The 14779-nt window shown below is 49.2% G+C and overlaps 1 protein-coding gene and 1 long non-coding RNA gene across 5 annotated transcripts in view; one reads left to right on the top strand and one right to left on the bottom strand.

Moving 5' to 3' along the window:
- The first annotated feature begins 1085 nt into the window (after positions 1–1085).
- On the top strand, positions 1086–4358 carry LOC121827988 (uncharacterized). Its single transcript, XR_006070363.2, has 3 exons — positions 1086–2310; positions 3178–3247; positions 3927–4358. It is a non-coding gene; the product is annotated as an uncharacterized LOC121827988 (long non-coding RNA).
- A 6047-nt stretch (positions 4359–10405) lies between these two features.
- Nod1 (nucleotide binding oligomerization domain containing 1) overlaps positions 10406–14779 on the bottom strand; it is a 52669-nt gene continuing 48295 nt past the window's right edge. For all 4 annotated transcript variants that reach the window (XM_076566840.1, XM_076566843.1, XM_076566841.1 and 1 more), the window contains exon 12: positions 10406–11504. In XM_076566840.1, the coding sequence (XP_076422955.1) occupies positions 11432–11504 (73 nt within the window). In that variant the 3' untranslated portion in view covers positions 10406–11431. The remainder of the gene's footprint in view (positions 11505–14779) is intronic.

Raw genomic sequence — 14779 nt, forward strand, 5'->3', positions numbered from 1 at the left:
AAAAAAAAAAAAACCACCTCACTCCTCCATTTCCAACACCTCTTCATCCATCCTAGTGGCACTGGGTGCTGCAGTATGTCATGCAGTGTACCCCTTTTGTCCACTCAGCCCCACCCACAAAATGTTCGTTGCAACGAGTCATTGGTCTGGTTCAAGTCCTCTGGCACACCATCATCACTGGACCCTCACCAAAACTCTTCTCAGACATCCTGCTGTTGCCCCGAGTCATGGAGATCCTGCGGCCATTGTTCCGCTGGACCAGTCCCTTCACGCACTCCAGCAGGTCATAGATGGGGTAGATGTTAGGGTGGGCCAATCGAAGGCTCAGGATGTGGGTCTGGGTAGTAGCTGAGCTGGTCAGTCCTGGCCACTGGGACCATCCCCCCAGTCGAGGAGTGGAGCCAGCTCTCCCATGCCCATGGTGTGGGGTGGGGCCATCTCTCCTGAGTGTGGGGGCCAGCTCTCCCATGGGAGAGCAGGGCCAGCTCTCCTGCTGCAGTGTCCAACAAGGGGCAGGGACAGCTACCTCAGGGACAGTGAGGGGCAGGGCCAGCTCAGCATGGCCCTCTGATTTCAACATGCAAGGTTCCTATGATGTAGCAACATGGGCTATAGACATCATCACAGACCCCACCTGCAGCAGGACCATGGGCCCAGACATGGCCCTCGGCAGCAGCTCAGACAGTGATGTCACCATGGCCCCAGTGGCAGTACAGACCACCCCAGACCAGTATGGCCCTGGTGGCAGCAAGGCCCTCAGACACCAACATGGTCTCAGGTAGCTGTCCAGACCCTGGGCATCTGCACAGCCCTTGGTGGCAAAAGGAGCCACAGACATCAACCCAGATCCTGGCTGTTGCTGGTTCACAGACCCAGACTTGGCCCTCAGCAGCAGCCCAGGCCTGGACAATACCATGGCCCCAGGTGACAGCACAGGACATTCAGGTCGGCATGGCCCTGGCAGCATAGCCCTTGGATGCCAACATGGTCACAGAATGTGGCCCAGACTCTGGGCATCCATGTGACCTTTGGTGGCACCACAGGCCACAGACAAAATTATTTAACGGTTTCTCTGACCAGTGTATCCATTTCTTCTGTCTTATCTTCAGTGGCGGAGAGTCTCTCTTGTACCTCTTATATTCTGCTGATGACGGTTGCCTCTGAGGTTCCTAAATTTTTCATTTCCAGTTTTCCCTCAGTTTTGGTTTTCTTTATTGCTTCTGTTTCCACTTGAAAGTCTTGAACTGTTTTCTTCACTTCCTCCCACTGTTTGTGTTTTCATAGATTTCTTTAATGGATTTATCCATTCCTCTTTAGGGACCTCTCACATATTCATAAAGGCTATTTTGAAGTCCTTGTCTGGTGCTCTAGCTTTATTGCATTCCTCGGGGCCTCCTGTGGTAGGGTTGCTGGGCTGTAGTGGAGACAAATTGCTTGGATTATTATTGATTGTGGTTTGGGGCTGGCATCTAGGCATCTGGGTTTGGGGTGATTGTAATTCTAATTTCTGGTATCTGGTCTTGTCTTTGTTGGGTGAGTGTTCCATTCCTTGGTTTCTGTTGCCCTCTCTTGTTCTTAGCAGAGTGTGGTAGCTGTGGGTGGCCCAGTAGGGAATGCTTCTGAGATCCTGCCAGATGTGGCCACTGGGGATTCTGGGTAGAAGGTGTTTCTTCGTATTGGGAGCTGACAATAAATTATGGGGATTGACTAGAAGAGGGTGTTGAGAGGGTCCACAGGAGGGAGGAAAGAAGGGTGTGCCACCAGGATCTGCTGAGTCCCCCCGGGGCAGAGAGGGAGGAGAGGCCAGAGCCATCTGCTAAGGAGCTGAGGGTCAGACTGGAGCTTTGGATTTGGAAGAGAGGAGGGACGGTGAGGATCTGAAGACTGCCTACCTGCTTCCCTGGCAGGCAAGTTCCCAGGGAACGCTTGTGTGAAACAAAGGCATGGGGTGGTGAGGCAGTCTGTGGAGTTCTGTGTGACCCTCCGTAGGTGGGGCAGAGGAGAAAGGGGGTCCATAGCAGCTGGTTTGCCACCCAGCTGGGGGCGAGACTGGATGTGGAAAAGAGGGAGAGTGAAGGTCTGAAGGTCACCCACCTGCTTCTCTGGCCAGTGTGGACCTGACGGGGTGGGGGTGGGTTCCAGGGAGCTGTGAGAGCTGGCAGCTGAGACAAAGACATGGGGTGGTGAGGGAGGCTGCAGGAGATCTGCTGACAATGGGGGGCAGGGGCGCGCACTTGCATTTTGTTCCGAACCTCCATGTGAAGCCTTGACCCTTAGCCAGCGTCGTGGAGAGATGGCATGATGTGTATGGTAAGGAGGCCAACTTGGGTGCCCGCAGAGGAGGCCCTGGTCTCTCCGAGGGCAGGATGGGAGGAAGCCAGGAAATGAGAGGAAGTGTGACAGCAGCTCACACAGGCAAACCTGGCCCCTCACTCTGCCCGTGGGCTGCTTTCAGGAGTCAGGGACCATGGAAGAAATGTTGTGGGCCCGCTGCTGCCTCGTGTGCTTTAGAAGGCAGCTGATCCTATGGCAGCCTCTTCCCCTTCTACAGGGGTGTCAAAAAAATAACAGAGGCAAAGCTGTCGCATGCGTTGAGATGATCTTCAGGACAGGTGAATGAAAGAAAGCAGATGGTTAGACCTGTGACCATGATTCGCTGAATGGAAAGTTGCACAGTGTGCGGAAAGACCCTTGGTGGGGCAGAGGGACTTGGGATGGGACAGGGAGAGTGTTGTTGGTGTTTTTTACTCTTTTGGGGGGCCCACCACCCAGCTCCCAAATAAATCACACACAGGGGCTTATTCTTAATTATAAATGCTCAGCCTTAGCTTGGCTTGTTTCTAGCCAGCTTCTCTTAACTTAAATTATCCCTTCTACCTTTTGCCTCTGGGATTTTCCCATTCTTTTACTTCTGTAAATCTTAGTCTTACTCCATGGCTGGCTGTGTAGCTGGGTGGCTGGCCCCTGGAGTCCTCCTCCTTCTCTGGCTACTTCTTTTTCCTGCCAGATTTCTCCTTCTATATATCTTCTCTGTCTGCCAGTCCTGCCTATTTCTCTCTCCTGCCTCACTATTGGCCATTCAGGTATTTTAGACAGACACAGTAATACAGCTTCACAGAGTTAAACAAATGCAACATAAACAAACATAGCACACCTTAAAATAATATTTTATAACAGAGAGAACTACCAGGTGTGGGGAAGCAGAGCTCTCTCTCTCAAGAGCAGCCAACCAGGAAGACAAAAACAGGTGAGACCAGAGAGGTAAGGGGGCAGGGGTGGTAGGAAACTTAGATCTTGAGTGTGAATCTTTGGGACTTGAACAGAAATGCATCACCTCGAGTGACTAAATGCACTGAGGGGAGAGAATCGAGAAAATGTGATGGAAGTCAGTTCTGGAGGTTATGACAAGAGTGTGGGCAAACACTGGGCTGCTTGGTGCAGTTAGAAGAATTTGGTGGCCACTAATGAGTCCTGCTGGGAAATTAATTGCCGACAGGAATACTCTTGGCTGGTTGTGTTGGCAGGTGCCTGTATACCCAGCACCCGGGAGGTTAAGGCAGGACTATCATAAAGTCGAAGCCAGCCTGGACTGTATAGTGAGAACTTAGGCCCTCTTTCAAATAAATAACCAAGTGCTTCTCAGTAGCAGGAATCAGAGCCCTACAGGTCACCTAGTGAACACTTGGTTGGGCATCTAAGTGCCACAGCAGGCAGCTGGCCCGTCCTGTGCTTCTGGGGGCTCAGTAGCTTGTGCACTTGCTAACTACATCAATCTTTCCTGTACCCAGGCTGTTGGGTGGTGACCTCACATGTGAGGCGAGTGGAATATCTGTGGAGTGGATGGAAGTCAAGGTTCCAGGAATTAGCCCACCCACACCCTCCTGTTTGTTCCTGTCTTGTCTTCCTCTCATTTCATTGTGCTATAGGCAGGAGACTGAGCAGCCGTGCAGCTAGTACGTGAAAGAAAGGGGTCCTGGAAACAGAACCGTTCACTGAAACAACAGAAGCAACCTGCAGCCCTAGAGACTGATGTGGACAGCCTCTTGTCTGTCCACACCATGCCCTGCTCACCGGGATACAAGGCTGCTCGCCCTGTTCACCTGGATACAAGGCTTCTTTATTAAATAAAGAAGACTGTTGCAGTATGGATGTGGGTTTTCTCATCCCTCAGCATTGAGCATTGCACATAGCCTCGTGTGTCTAAAAGCTTCATCTTGTCTGGCCATGTGAAAGGGTGATGTTGTCTTGGCTGCATACTTAAGGCTGGGGAGGGTAGCCCAGCATATCTCTGCTTCTGCCAACTCTAATTCCTGATCCCACTGAGGCAGGCCCAGAGGGAATCAGAATGATGAGGTAACGGGAGTCGCTGTTTCTGCCCCCGCCCCCCCGGAGCTTTATATTAACTTGTTTAACGCACTTGCTCAGATAACCCTGCAAGGGAAGCGCTGTTTGATTGGCCCCGCTGACAGATGGGAAACTCAACAACAGAAAAGCTAAATCATGTGTCCTAGGTTACACACAGCTACAGGTAGCACTGGGCTTTGAACTCAGACCCTCAGCACTACAGTGATTCACCAGATACGCTTTTAATGTGTCCTTAGCCCGTTCTCTTCATGTATTGATGTCTTTGACCTGATGAAGGAGTGGAATTAAGATCGTTTATTTAGCACGGTATGTTTTGGTTTGAAATCATGACTCTGTAGGAAAAGCGTTTGCCGGCAAGTCTGACGACCCGAGTTGGGTGCCTGGAACCCACAGAAACAGCCAGATGCAGTTGTGCTCATCTGTGGTTCCAGCACCCTACAGTGGGATGTGAAGGGGGAGATGGGAGAACCAGCTGGAAGCTTCTCAGCCAGCTGGCCTGAAGAGGGCAGCACAGGCGCAGAAACAAGAGGAGCCAGAGACAGTGGAGTCAGACCTCCATAGTCAGCCATGGCATGTGTACACAGAGACAGACAGACAGACAGACAGACAGACAGACACACACACACACACACACACACACACACACACACACGACGTAAATAAATAATTTAAAATTTTATTTAAAAAAACGAGTGAATGGAAGAATGTGACGGTCACCAGGGTCCCTGTACAGATGCCTCTTTCGGGTCCTCTTGTGGTGAAAGTCACCCCCCCACACACACCCCACATGTGCACTGCAGCTCTGGAACGCACCTGCCGACTTCCTTCAGTCCACACTCCTGGCTGGAGGATGGGGATACAGTTGTTTGCTCTAGCAGTCTTCCTGCCGTTCTCTATGATGGCCCCCTGGACACGTGAGGCCCGTCAGCCTGACTCCAGAGTCCTGGGATGCAAGCACCTAAATGGAAGGAGTAAACATGAGGCTTTCTGAAGAAATACTTGGTGCCAAACAGACACACCGTGCCCTTGGGGAAGTTCTTTTCTGCTTGGCCTGCCCGTGTTTAATAGGTATGGTGGGCAGGTTAGTTTCGAAGTAAGCAGCAGACCATGAACTCCACCAGAACAGAGGGAATAGTAAAGCAGCCAGGGAGAGGCCTGCGTTCCCACCCCAGCTCCACCAGTAACAAACTGTGCTCTTGGCTTGTCACCCTGCCATCTGATACCAGTTTCCCCACTGGTGGAGTGACGGGTTGACTCATAGGAGCCTCAAGTCCCAAACAGGACAAGTGTGGTCTTCCGCATCTGACAGGATCCCATCCTTCCAGTTTGCTCTGCTCCGCTGTAGACATGTCTTGGCTAACAAGACAATGTGCACACTTGGATCACTATTCTCACTGCTGCTGTTCTGGAAAGCACTTCCACTTCCCCAGGCTGTGCAGGGAAGCAGTTCCCACAGGTCTCCGTGCCGGGCTTAGGCTGGATTTGTTCAGGTCAAGTGAACACACTCAGAGATATGACATGTTTACATCAAGGGAGAGTCTAAGCCCTGCCCTCTCCCCTCTGTCTCATACAGTCCCCCTTACTACAGGAGCCACTCCTGGGGCTGCTAACTCCTCCTGTGGCAGGTGTGGCCACCACCAGCGGGCTTCAGACATGCACATCCGGGGCATCAGCAGAGTCTGGACAGTGTCTAGGCTGAGGGGCAGGGGCACAGAACTTTGCTCTCCGGTGGAAACACTGTTGGCATTACCAAAACACTGTCTGCTGTCATCACCAGCTCCGTAACCAGTCTGGAAACATGAATGTCTCATCAATAGAATGCAATTGAGTTCTCCCAATTTGCAGAACACAAGGAAGAGTTGTTAAGAGTGACAATGTGGGAGAAATGTTTTATTAAAAGAACTGCAGGCATAGGATGTGGCTACACACACTTTTAATCCCAGCACTCGGGAGGCAGAGACAGGCAGAGCTCTGTGAGTTCGAGGCTAGCCTGGTTTACAAAGCGAGTTTCAGGACAGCCAGAGTTACATAAAAATAACTGCAGACATGCACCATGATTGGAACAGTAAAGAGGGGGTTCATGGGTCAGTGAGATGGTTCAGTGGGTGAAGGCACCTACCAACAAGCCTGGTGACTTGAGTTCAATTCTTGGTGCCCACCTGGTGGAAGGGGATAACCAACACACCAACACCTGAAGTTATTTTCTGACCTCCTCCAGACATATGCTGTGGCATGCATGTACACCAACCCCCCCCCCACACACAAATATTTTAAAATTTTAACGATATTCATGCAAAGTATAGAAGAGCATTGAAAAAACTAAAGTAGCTGTGTTACTATCTTGGTCTGGTATGAAGACTATCCCAAAGGCTTATGTGTTGAAGACTTAGTTCTCAGTTGGCAGATCTACTAACTGAGAGGTAATCAGATGATGAGAGTTGTGGTAGACTTGGTCTTGAGGTGTCTTGAGCTGACTTTGAAGTTCCTTACAGTGAGAAAGAGAGCAAGCAATTAAGGAAAAATTGTGAGGCATTTTGATATTTATAGACTCAAAAGAGTAGCCTAGTAATTAAGCAGGGGAACCCCACAAGCTTGTTTAGCATCCTCATTTTCTCACAGCCTCTTTCTGTGTTGTCTAAATTATCTTGAGAAGCCTTTTTAGCATTCGATGCCCCTCGAAATCTTAAGCTGATTGTGGGTGAGGTTCATTCCATCTCAGGTGATGGGAATCATATGGGATGCCCCCGCACCCACACAGCTGTTACAGGATGTTTTTACCCATCTGTGTAAACGTGTCTTGGCCTCCTCTAGAGCTAATCACATGCTACTGGAATTCTCTGTAGAGCTGGATAATGGCCGAGGTTTTTACCTCTCAGCACCACAGCTAGGTTTTGCTTGTTTCTGTAAACTAGGTAATTAGCTACCAGAAACAGATATGTCCCATATCTGGACTAAAAATATTAATGTTCCTTCCTGGTTCAGTGGTGTTAGCTTCCCATCCCTGTCACAAAATACTAGAAAGCAAATAACTTAAAGAAGAAATGTTTAACCTGATTCACTGTTTCAGCTCAGGGTCCCTCAGCTCTATCCATTGGCCTGGGTGAGGCAGGACGTCATGGCAGAAAGGTGGGGTAGAGGAACGCTGCTCTCTGCAGGGTGGCCAGGAAGCAGAGAGAATAAGCAAGTGAGTGACAGGTTGTGACTAGGGAACAAGATACACGCTCTCAAGAGCATGCCTCCATTGACCTAACCAAGTGACCCCAACTAGGCTTTATACCTTCTTCCAATCATTCATCAATAGAGTAGCCCTTGGATGAGGCCAGAACATCCATTATGCAATAACTTTCCCAAAACACCAGCTTTGGGACTTTGCTGTATTGAGGACCAAATCTTCAACGCATGAACACTGGGGGAAATAGTTCAAAATAAAGCCATAGCCGAACCTGAAAGGCAATTGGAACAGTTCCTGGGCCTAGGTCGGCCCTGTGGTGCTAGCCCCTGTCCTGCTCTTTCTTGTGAGGTGGAGACATGGCTACCAGCTATGCTCAGCAAGTCACACTTAAAGTGCAGCATCCATCAGGAACTCCAGTGGGACTAGCTGCTGTTCTCATTGGCAAAGCTAGGGTAGTACGGGAAGTGTGATGTCCAGTATTTGGGGGGAGGAGATGAGAACATGACTGTCCTGTTTGACTTTACTGCTGAGGGAGAAGAAACAAGTGGGGAATCCACTTGAGTGGGAAAGAGGAAGTCAGGCCTGTGGGAACTGGTACCTAGAGAGTGGGGACCCTGTGCCAGCCCTGCTGAGTACCATCCATGACACCTCCTCTCAACAGTTACCCTCGTCAGTTACAGCTCTCAGATTCTCCTTTTCCAAGGAGGAAATCAAGATTCCAACAGTCTTATGCCCGGCCCACGTCTACCAGGCAGGCTGTGGCAGAGTGCTGAGTGCCGGGAAGTTAATTCTACTCAGGTACATAGTGATTTTATGTGGCTTTTAAAAGTAAGTTCCAGGGTGGAGACAACGCAGTCAGTGAAGTACTTACCTTTAAGCATGAGGACCTGAGTGTGACCCCCAAGAACTTATATTTAAAAAAAAAGCCAGGCATGGTGGCAAACAGAAGATCCCTAGAGGTCATTGGCCCCCAGCCTCGCCTATTCAGGGAGTTCCAGGCCAATGAGAGACCCTGTCTCAAAAACAAGGTGGATAGCACTTGAGCAGCAAGTCCTCAGACTTCTATAATCACACGGTGCACACACATATGTGTACACACACATACACACATACTAAATAAATAAATAATAGATGATAGAAATAAAGAAAGTTGATAGATAGGTAGATAGATAGATAGATGAAAGAAAGAAAGAAAGAAAGAAAGAAAGAAAGAAAGAAAGAAAGAGAGAGAGAGAGAGAGGGAGGGAGGGAGGGAGGGAGGGAGGGAGGGAGGGAGGGAGGGAGAGAGAGAGAGAGAGAGAGAGAGAGAGAGAGAGAGAGAAAGGAAAGAAAGAAAAGAAAGATAGATTTCTTTTAAGAAGAAAAAAAGTTCCAGATTCACCTGGTATGTCATGAACTCAGCTATGAAAGACAGGAACTGGCTGGGTGGCAATGGCACATGCCTTTAATCCCAGTACTTGGGAGGCAAAGCCAGGTGGATCTCTCTGTGAGTTCAAGGCCAGCCTGGTCTACAGAGTGAGATCCAGGACAGACACCAAAACTACACAGAGAAACCCTGTCTCGAAAAACAAAAAAAACAAAACAAACAAACAAACAAAAAAGGACAGGAACTGTTTGTTTGTTTTTCTCCCAAATTAGCCAGAACATCCTATGGAAATAAATTATATTCAAAATTCATATAGAAAATTTCCATTGTCATTTACATTTGGAAGGGAAATGCTAGGGATAAAATTCAGGGCTTTGCACCTCCTAGGCAAGTCCTCTTCCCGGTAGAGCAGGTTGGCCTTGAACTCATGGTCTTACCCTATCCTCTTCAGAGCTAGATTACAGGTGTGGACCACTGGAAGACCCATTTTCTTTTCCTTGGATTACTCGGAGCCTCTACCTACCTGCTGGCTCAAAGCTTTGAGCTGCTTTGAGTTTCTGAGAAAGCCTAGCCGGCCTTTCACCCCCAGGAGGACTGGAGTATGATAGACTTGGAACCCAAACCCACGCTAATGCCCAGCCCCTCCAGCTCACAGTTCTGACAGCCACAAGGGCAGTAAGGAGCACATTTTAGCCTCCTCGAGGGGTTCCCTTTGATTGTTAGTAAGTCTGTGCTTTGTCCCGGAGGAGTTCTCGTAAGGCGTGGTGAGTGTGCGGTCCATGGCAAGCATCACTGACCTGCGGCATGCCGCTGTTTCCTGTGCTTCTGGTAGATTCCTCCCAATCTGGCTAGGGCAATGTTGCCACTCCCGAGGGTGATTATTAGGTGAATATTGGGACCTGTAGTGGGGAGGATGGGGATCCCCACAGCAGTGCTTTTGAGGGAACTGCCCTTATGGGGTTGTCAGCCCCTACAATATTCCCCAAAACTTCAACTGCTCCCTCCCTTCCAAGTTGCCACCCAAAACCACATGAACTCTAGGACCAAAACGATGAAGTTGGAGGGTCCCATGAACTGTCTGTCTCCTGCCACCCCTATCGACTCAGTGCCCCTTGCCACAGCACCTGGTCTTCCACCCAGCAGTGAGCACCTGAAGACAAATGGCCCACAGAACCCACTGTGCATTAGTGATGGTGTGAAATGGGGCCTGTTTCACCCCGACATGCCCGTGTCCTGACTCAGGAGCAGCCCCTGTTTGGATTCAGAGACCCGGTAGAGTGGCCTTGGAGGCTGCCTCCACCTTTCTTGTCCCTTAGTGGGTAGTGAAACCTGTGAAGGATCAAGTCGGTGACGTCTCTGGCTTCTGTGTATCAGCCTTCAGTATAGCATGACACCCCAGAACCCCTTTTGCAGTGGGCCACGCTGAGGCTCAAGGCTCGCGCCATTTCTTCCTGGCAGAGTCCCTTCAGAAAACCCCCCAGACTTGGCCATTAGAAATAGTGAGCATTTTCAATATTTTATTAACAAATGTGGTGGGAAAGAACGTGTTATCTGGCAGCATCCCCAACCATCCCACCCTGCTGGGCATCCCCACATCCCCACCATCGTGGTGGGGATCTGCCACGCTTTTCTGGCAAAGCTCTCAGCCAGCTCCCTGAGTCTTGGCTGTGCTCAGTTACCCTCGAACTGCTGAGGGCATGAAGATACTTCCTGCTCACAGGCAAGGGAGAGAGTTTTGTTTGGGATCTCAGGACCACTGAGGCAAGCCATGCTGCTGTGGCTGGCGGATGGGAACTGATGCTCCCTCCTGGGGCAAGTAGAGATGGGTAAAAACTCTGGGTAGAACCTCAGTCCTCTTAAGGCATAGCATTCCTCCAAGACCGGTTCAGAGGGCATCATCCTCTGACTCTCATTTGCAACCAGGGAGAATCCAGAACTGAACCCGAAGTCTGCGATGAGCCCTTGACAACCAGCTCGCTGTGGGCCCTGGGATGAGTCCTCTCCACAGTGGACCTACTTTAGTAACCAAGGCCGTGAGGAAGAAACATCTGTACAGTGGGGAGTGGGGGTACTGAGGAGAGGAAGGAGGTTTCAAGATAATTGTGTGGTCACCAGGTGCCTTCTTTCTAAAAAGTGGCAGCTGCCGGCTCTGCCCAAGTTCCCAGCTCCTTCCTGAAGGTGGCATGAGTCCCATGGACCCTTCAGGCAGGCATCTGTGGGACCTGAGCTCGGCCCCCTCTGCCTCTTATTCTTTCATCTTCAGACATCATTATGGACACGCAGGGAAGTCTCTCCACATAGACAATGCCTGGCTGGTTTCGAATGATGACGGCGGCCTCTAAGACACTCTACTTCTGCAGAGTCCCAGCCACGGCCCGGGTGCTGCCAGTCCGAGCATCTGCAGGGGAGGGCTCCTGATGGTCCCCTTGCTGCAGGCCCTGCGCAGCATCCCATGTCCCTGCTGACGGCACAGTGCTGTCTGTGACTGAGGAGCGACCCAGGTCAAAGATCCGGCGCAGGAATGTCTATCAGAAACAGATGATTCGCTTCTCATTTTCAAACTCTTTGGCCTCCTCGGGCTTAATTAAGTTTCCATTGAGACTAGTGAAAAGGAGAAAAATCAAATTTTACCCAACGTGTTGCAGAATATTATCCATCTCTTCCCAACAGATGACCCCACACACTGTGTGCATCATACAACCCTGAAGTGAACGAGCACACTCTATCCAAATTATGCTTTCATGTTAATACCACTCTTTTCCAGTTACCCTTGCTCTGTTGACTGGATCTCATTGGGCTCACAGCAGCCTGAATAAGGCCGAGCTTAATGACATTTCCAGGCCTCATCTTTCTTCTGAGCCTTCATAGGTTTTCCGCTGTCTTGACTTCTTCCTCCCTGAAGCACTGTGTCCCCTCTCAGGTGGACATCGTGGACTCTAGCTTTTCTCCTGTCTCTGGTACTCGTTCTGGGCCTGCTCTCTCATGCCCTCATCTTCAGTACTGGCTTCCTCCAAGGTGGGGACCCACTGGGCCCTCAGCTCCTGGCCCCTTTCCCTTCCACAGCCGGGTCAGTTCGGCAAGCTTCCTATTGACATCTTTCTCTGGATGACTCCATACACTTCAAAGTGGCCACAGCAGCCCGGGAGCCCCAGCTCGGTAAACAGGTCCTCTCTTTGCCCAGCTGTGTCAGGTCCCTGAGGCCTGCCTCCACGCTAGTTCTTCTATCATGAAGTTCTGTTTATTTCCTAAGCAGTCCTGGCATGACACTCTGACCCTCTGGAGCCCGGTCCCCCCCACTTCTCGGAGGGCCCAGGGCCCTTCTTTGCACACAGCGGGGTCTTCCTGACTGCTCCAGCAGAAGTGCCCCGGCCTGACCACACCCCTGTCTGTATTACACCCTTAACTAGCTTTCCCCTGCTTTCAGAATAAGGGTCAAGACCCATGATCTGACCCCGAGACCTTTCATGCCTGGGCTCTGCCTATCTCCTCGGCCCCCTCCCGGCCTCTCTTCCACACCTATGGCATACCAGCTTCCTGTGGATTTCTTTGAGACAGGTGCATTAGTTACTTTCCTTGTTGCTGTGACAAAAGCAACTTAGGAAGGAAGGATTTATTTTAACATGCAGTTTGAGAGGGCATGATGACAGAGACGATGACAGCAGCAGGGGCCACTTGTCACACTGCATCTGCAGTCAGGGAGCGGTGAGAGATGAGTGCTGGTGCTCTGTGCCATCTATCTATCATCTATCTATCAATCATTTATCTATCATCTATCTATCTATCTATCTATCTATCTATCTATCTATCTATCTATCTATCATTTATCTATCTATCTATCTATCATCTATCTATCTATCTATCTATCTATCTATCTATCATCTATCTATCTATCTATCTATCATTTATCTATCTATCTATCTATCTATCTATCTATCTTTCTATCTATCATCTATCTATCTATTGATGACTATTGGGGTCCAATCCCTCAATAGCCTTCTTCCAGAGTTCCAGAAGAGATGCTGCCAGTGGCAGATTAATTAATTTGAGGGATTCTCTAATAAATCTACATACACAAAACTCTCCAGTCTGTTCACTTTATTCTTCTGAGTCACTTCTTTACACGGCTTCTATTCTGCTCTCTTACTCAGCTCCTTTCTTGCCTGATTCTCTCTACATTTTTCTGCTGTTCCCTCTAAGTGCCATCTTAATTCCTTCATCTAGTTCTGCCCCATCTAGGTTCTCATCCACGCAGTTCTTTTCCATCTTAACTTCTCTCCTGTCTCCTTCTCTCTCATCTGGGTCTTCCTCATCTTGCTCATCTGGCTCTTGCTCATCTTCCATCTCGTTCCTCTAGTCCTCTCTTCTACTCCTCCAATCTAGTCCTCTCACGTCTCTGAGGTTTACAGTTATATACCCATGCAGTAGCAATGCTCTGGCTAAGGCAAGGTCACCAAGCTTGAATTCTCTCAAGGTCAAAGGAAGAGCAATAAGATCCCCACAAAAGAACAGTAATTGTCAGGAATCAATCACAACCCAAAAGGGAAGTGGCTAATGGGGAATGAATCAACTAAGGGTTAAATTCAGCTAATAGATCTGAGAAAGAGAATGTATGTGCTCAAACCATATTCTTAGAAGTGGTTAGGTAAAGTGTTAGGAGTCTATCAGTGATGAGTGCAAATAAAATTGCCTTATTTTCCTTTGGCTCCTTATCTGTCCAAGTTACTTGGCTGCTGCCATTTTCTGTCAAGGTGGGGAAGTGCACTTGGTGGCTGGGCACCTGAGTCACAGCTTGATGTAGGTGTAAGTAGAATCCCTTTAGTTCTGAGTTAATAGTTAAAGGTAGATCTAAAACTAGAGATAAGACTTTGGAAAGGGGAAGGTTCAGCTTAATTAGCCCATTCGCCTGGCCTGGGCAATTGTCAGTGTAGATCTTTACCTTTTCTGACAGACGGTCTATTTTTAAGAAGTCTGGGAAATTTTTCAGATAAGATACTTTCATCTGGAGAAGGTTCTGGCCAGATGTTGCTAATGACAATAATCACAGAGAGGCCTGAAATTGGGTGTCTGGCTGTGTTGCTGCTTTTAGCACAGTTGGGGAAGGTTGTCCAAATATTCCAATGGCATAGGGAAAATTGTGCCCAATGAATGATCAACACACTGTTCTAGAAATGGAGAAGCTACAATACCACACAAGAAATTCACTGTAGGAAAAAGGCTAATATTCAAGAGCCAATATCACCAAGACTTCTTGAGTCTTGGCTTCATCCTCTGGAAATGCCCTTGGTTTCTTCCAGGTATTAGCTTTTGCCATAGAAAGCTATTCTACTTCATATTTCTGCAGCTCCCAGCATGTATCTCTATCTCTATCTCTCTTCAATCTGAGGCCCCAGTACATGGGATGGTGCCACCCACATTTAGCGTGGGTCTTTCCACATTGCTTAACTCAACTGAAACTTCCTCACAGACATGCCCAGAGATTTCTCTCATAGGTGATTCTAGACCCTTTCAAATTGACAGTCAATATCAATCACCATGCAGGGCCCCATTATGTAGCCCAGGCTGGCCATGATGCATCTGCCTCAGTTTCCATGTGGATCAGACTAGCCTTAAACTCCCATAGAGCTGAGTGCTGGGTTAAATGCACATGCCACCATAGCTGGCTGCTTGTAGTTCTTGATGGACACTGTCTCAAACTCTGAGCCTTTGTGTGCGCCCTTTTCCAACATGCAGCACTTTCACACCTACTCCAGCCTTCCAAGCCCATTCATCCTTGGTGGCTTAGTCTAAAGTCTCTCCCTTCTGGCCTTGCCTGATCCTGCAGGCTTTGTGGCTACACTTGACTATTTCCTGCTCTGTGCTCCTCCCTGACCTCAGAC

The sequence above is a fragment of the Peromyscus maniculatus genome, chromosome 3 (assembly GCF_049852395.1).
Source record: "Peromyscus maniculatus bairdii isolate BWxNUB_F1_BW_parent chromosome 3, HU_Pman_BW_mat_3.1, whole genome shotgun sequence".
In the NCBI taxonomy this organism is placed as follows: domain Eukaryota; kingdom Metazoa; phylum Chordata; class Mammalia; order Rodentia; family Cricetidae; genus Peromyscus; species Peromyscus maniculatus.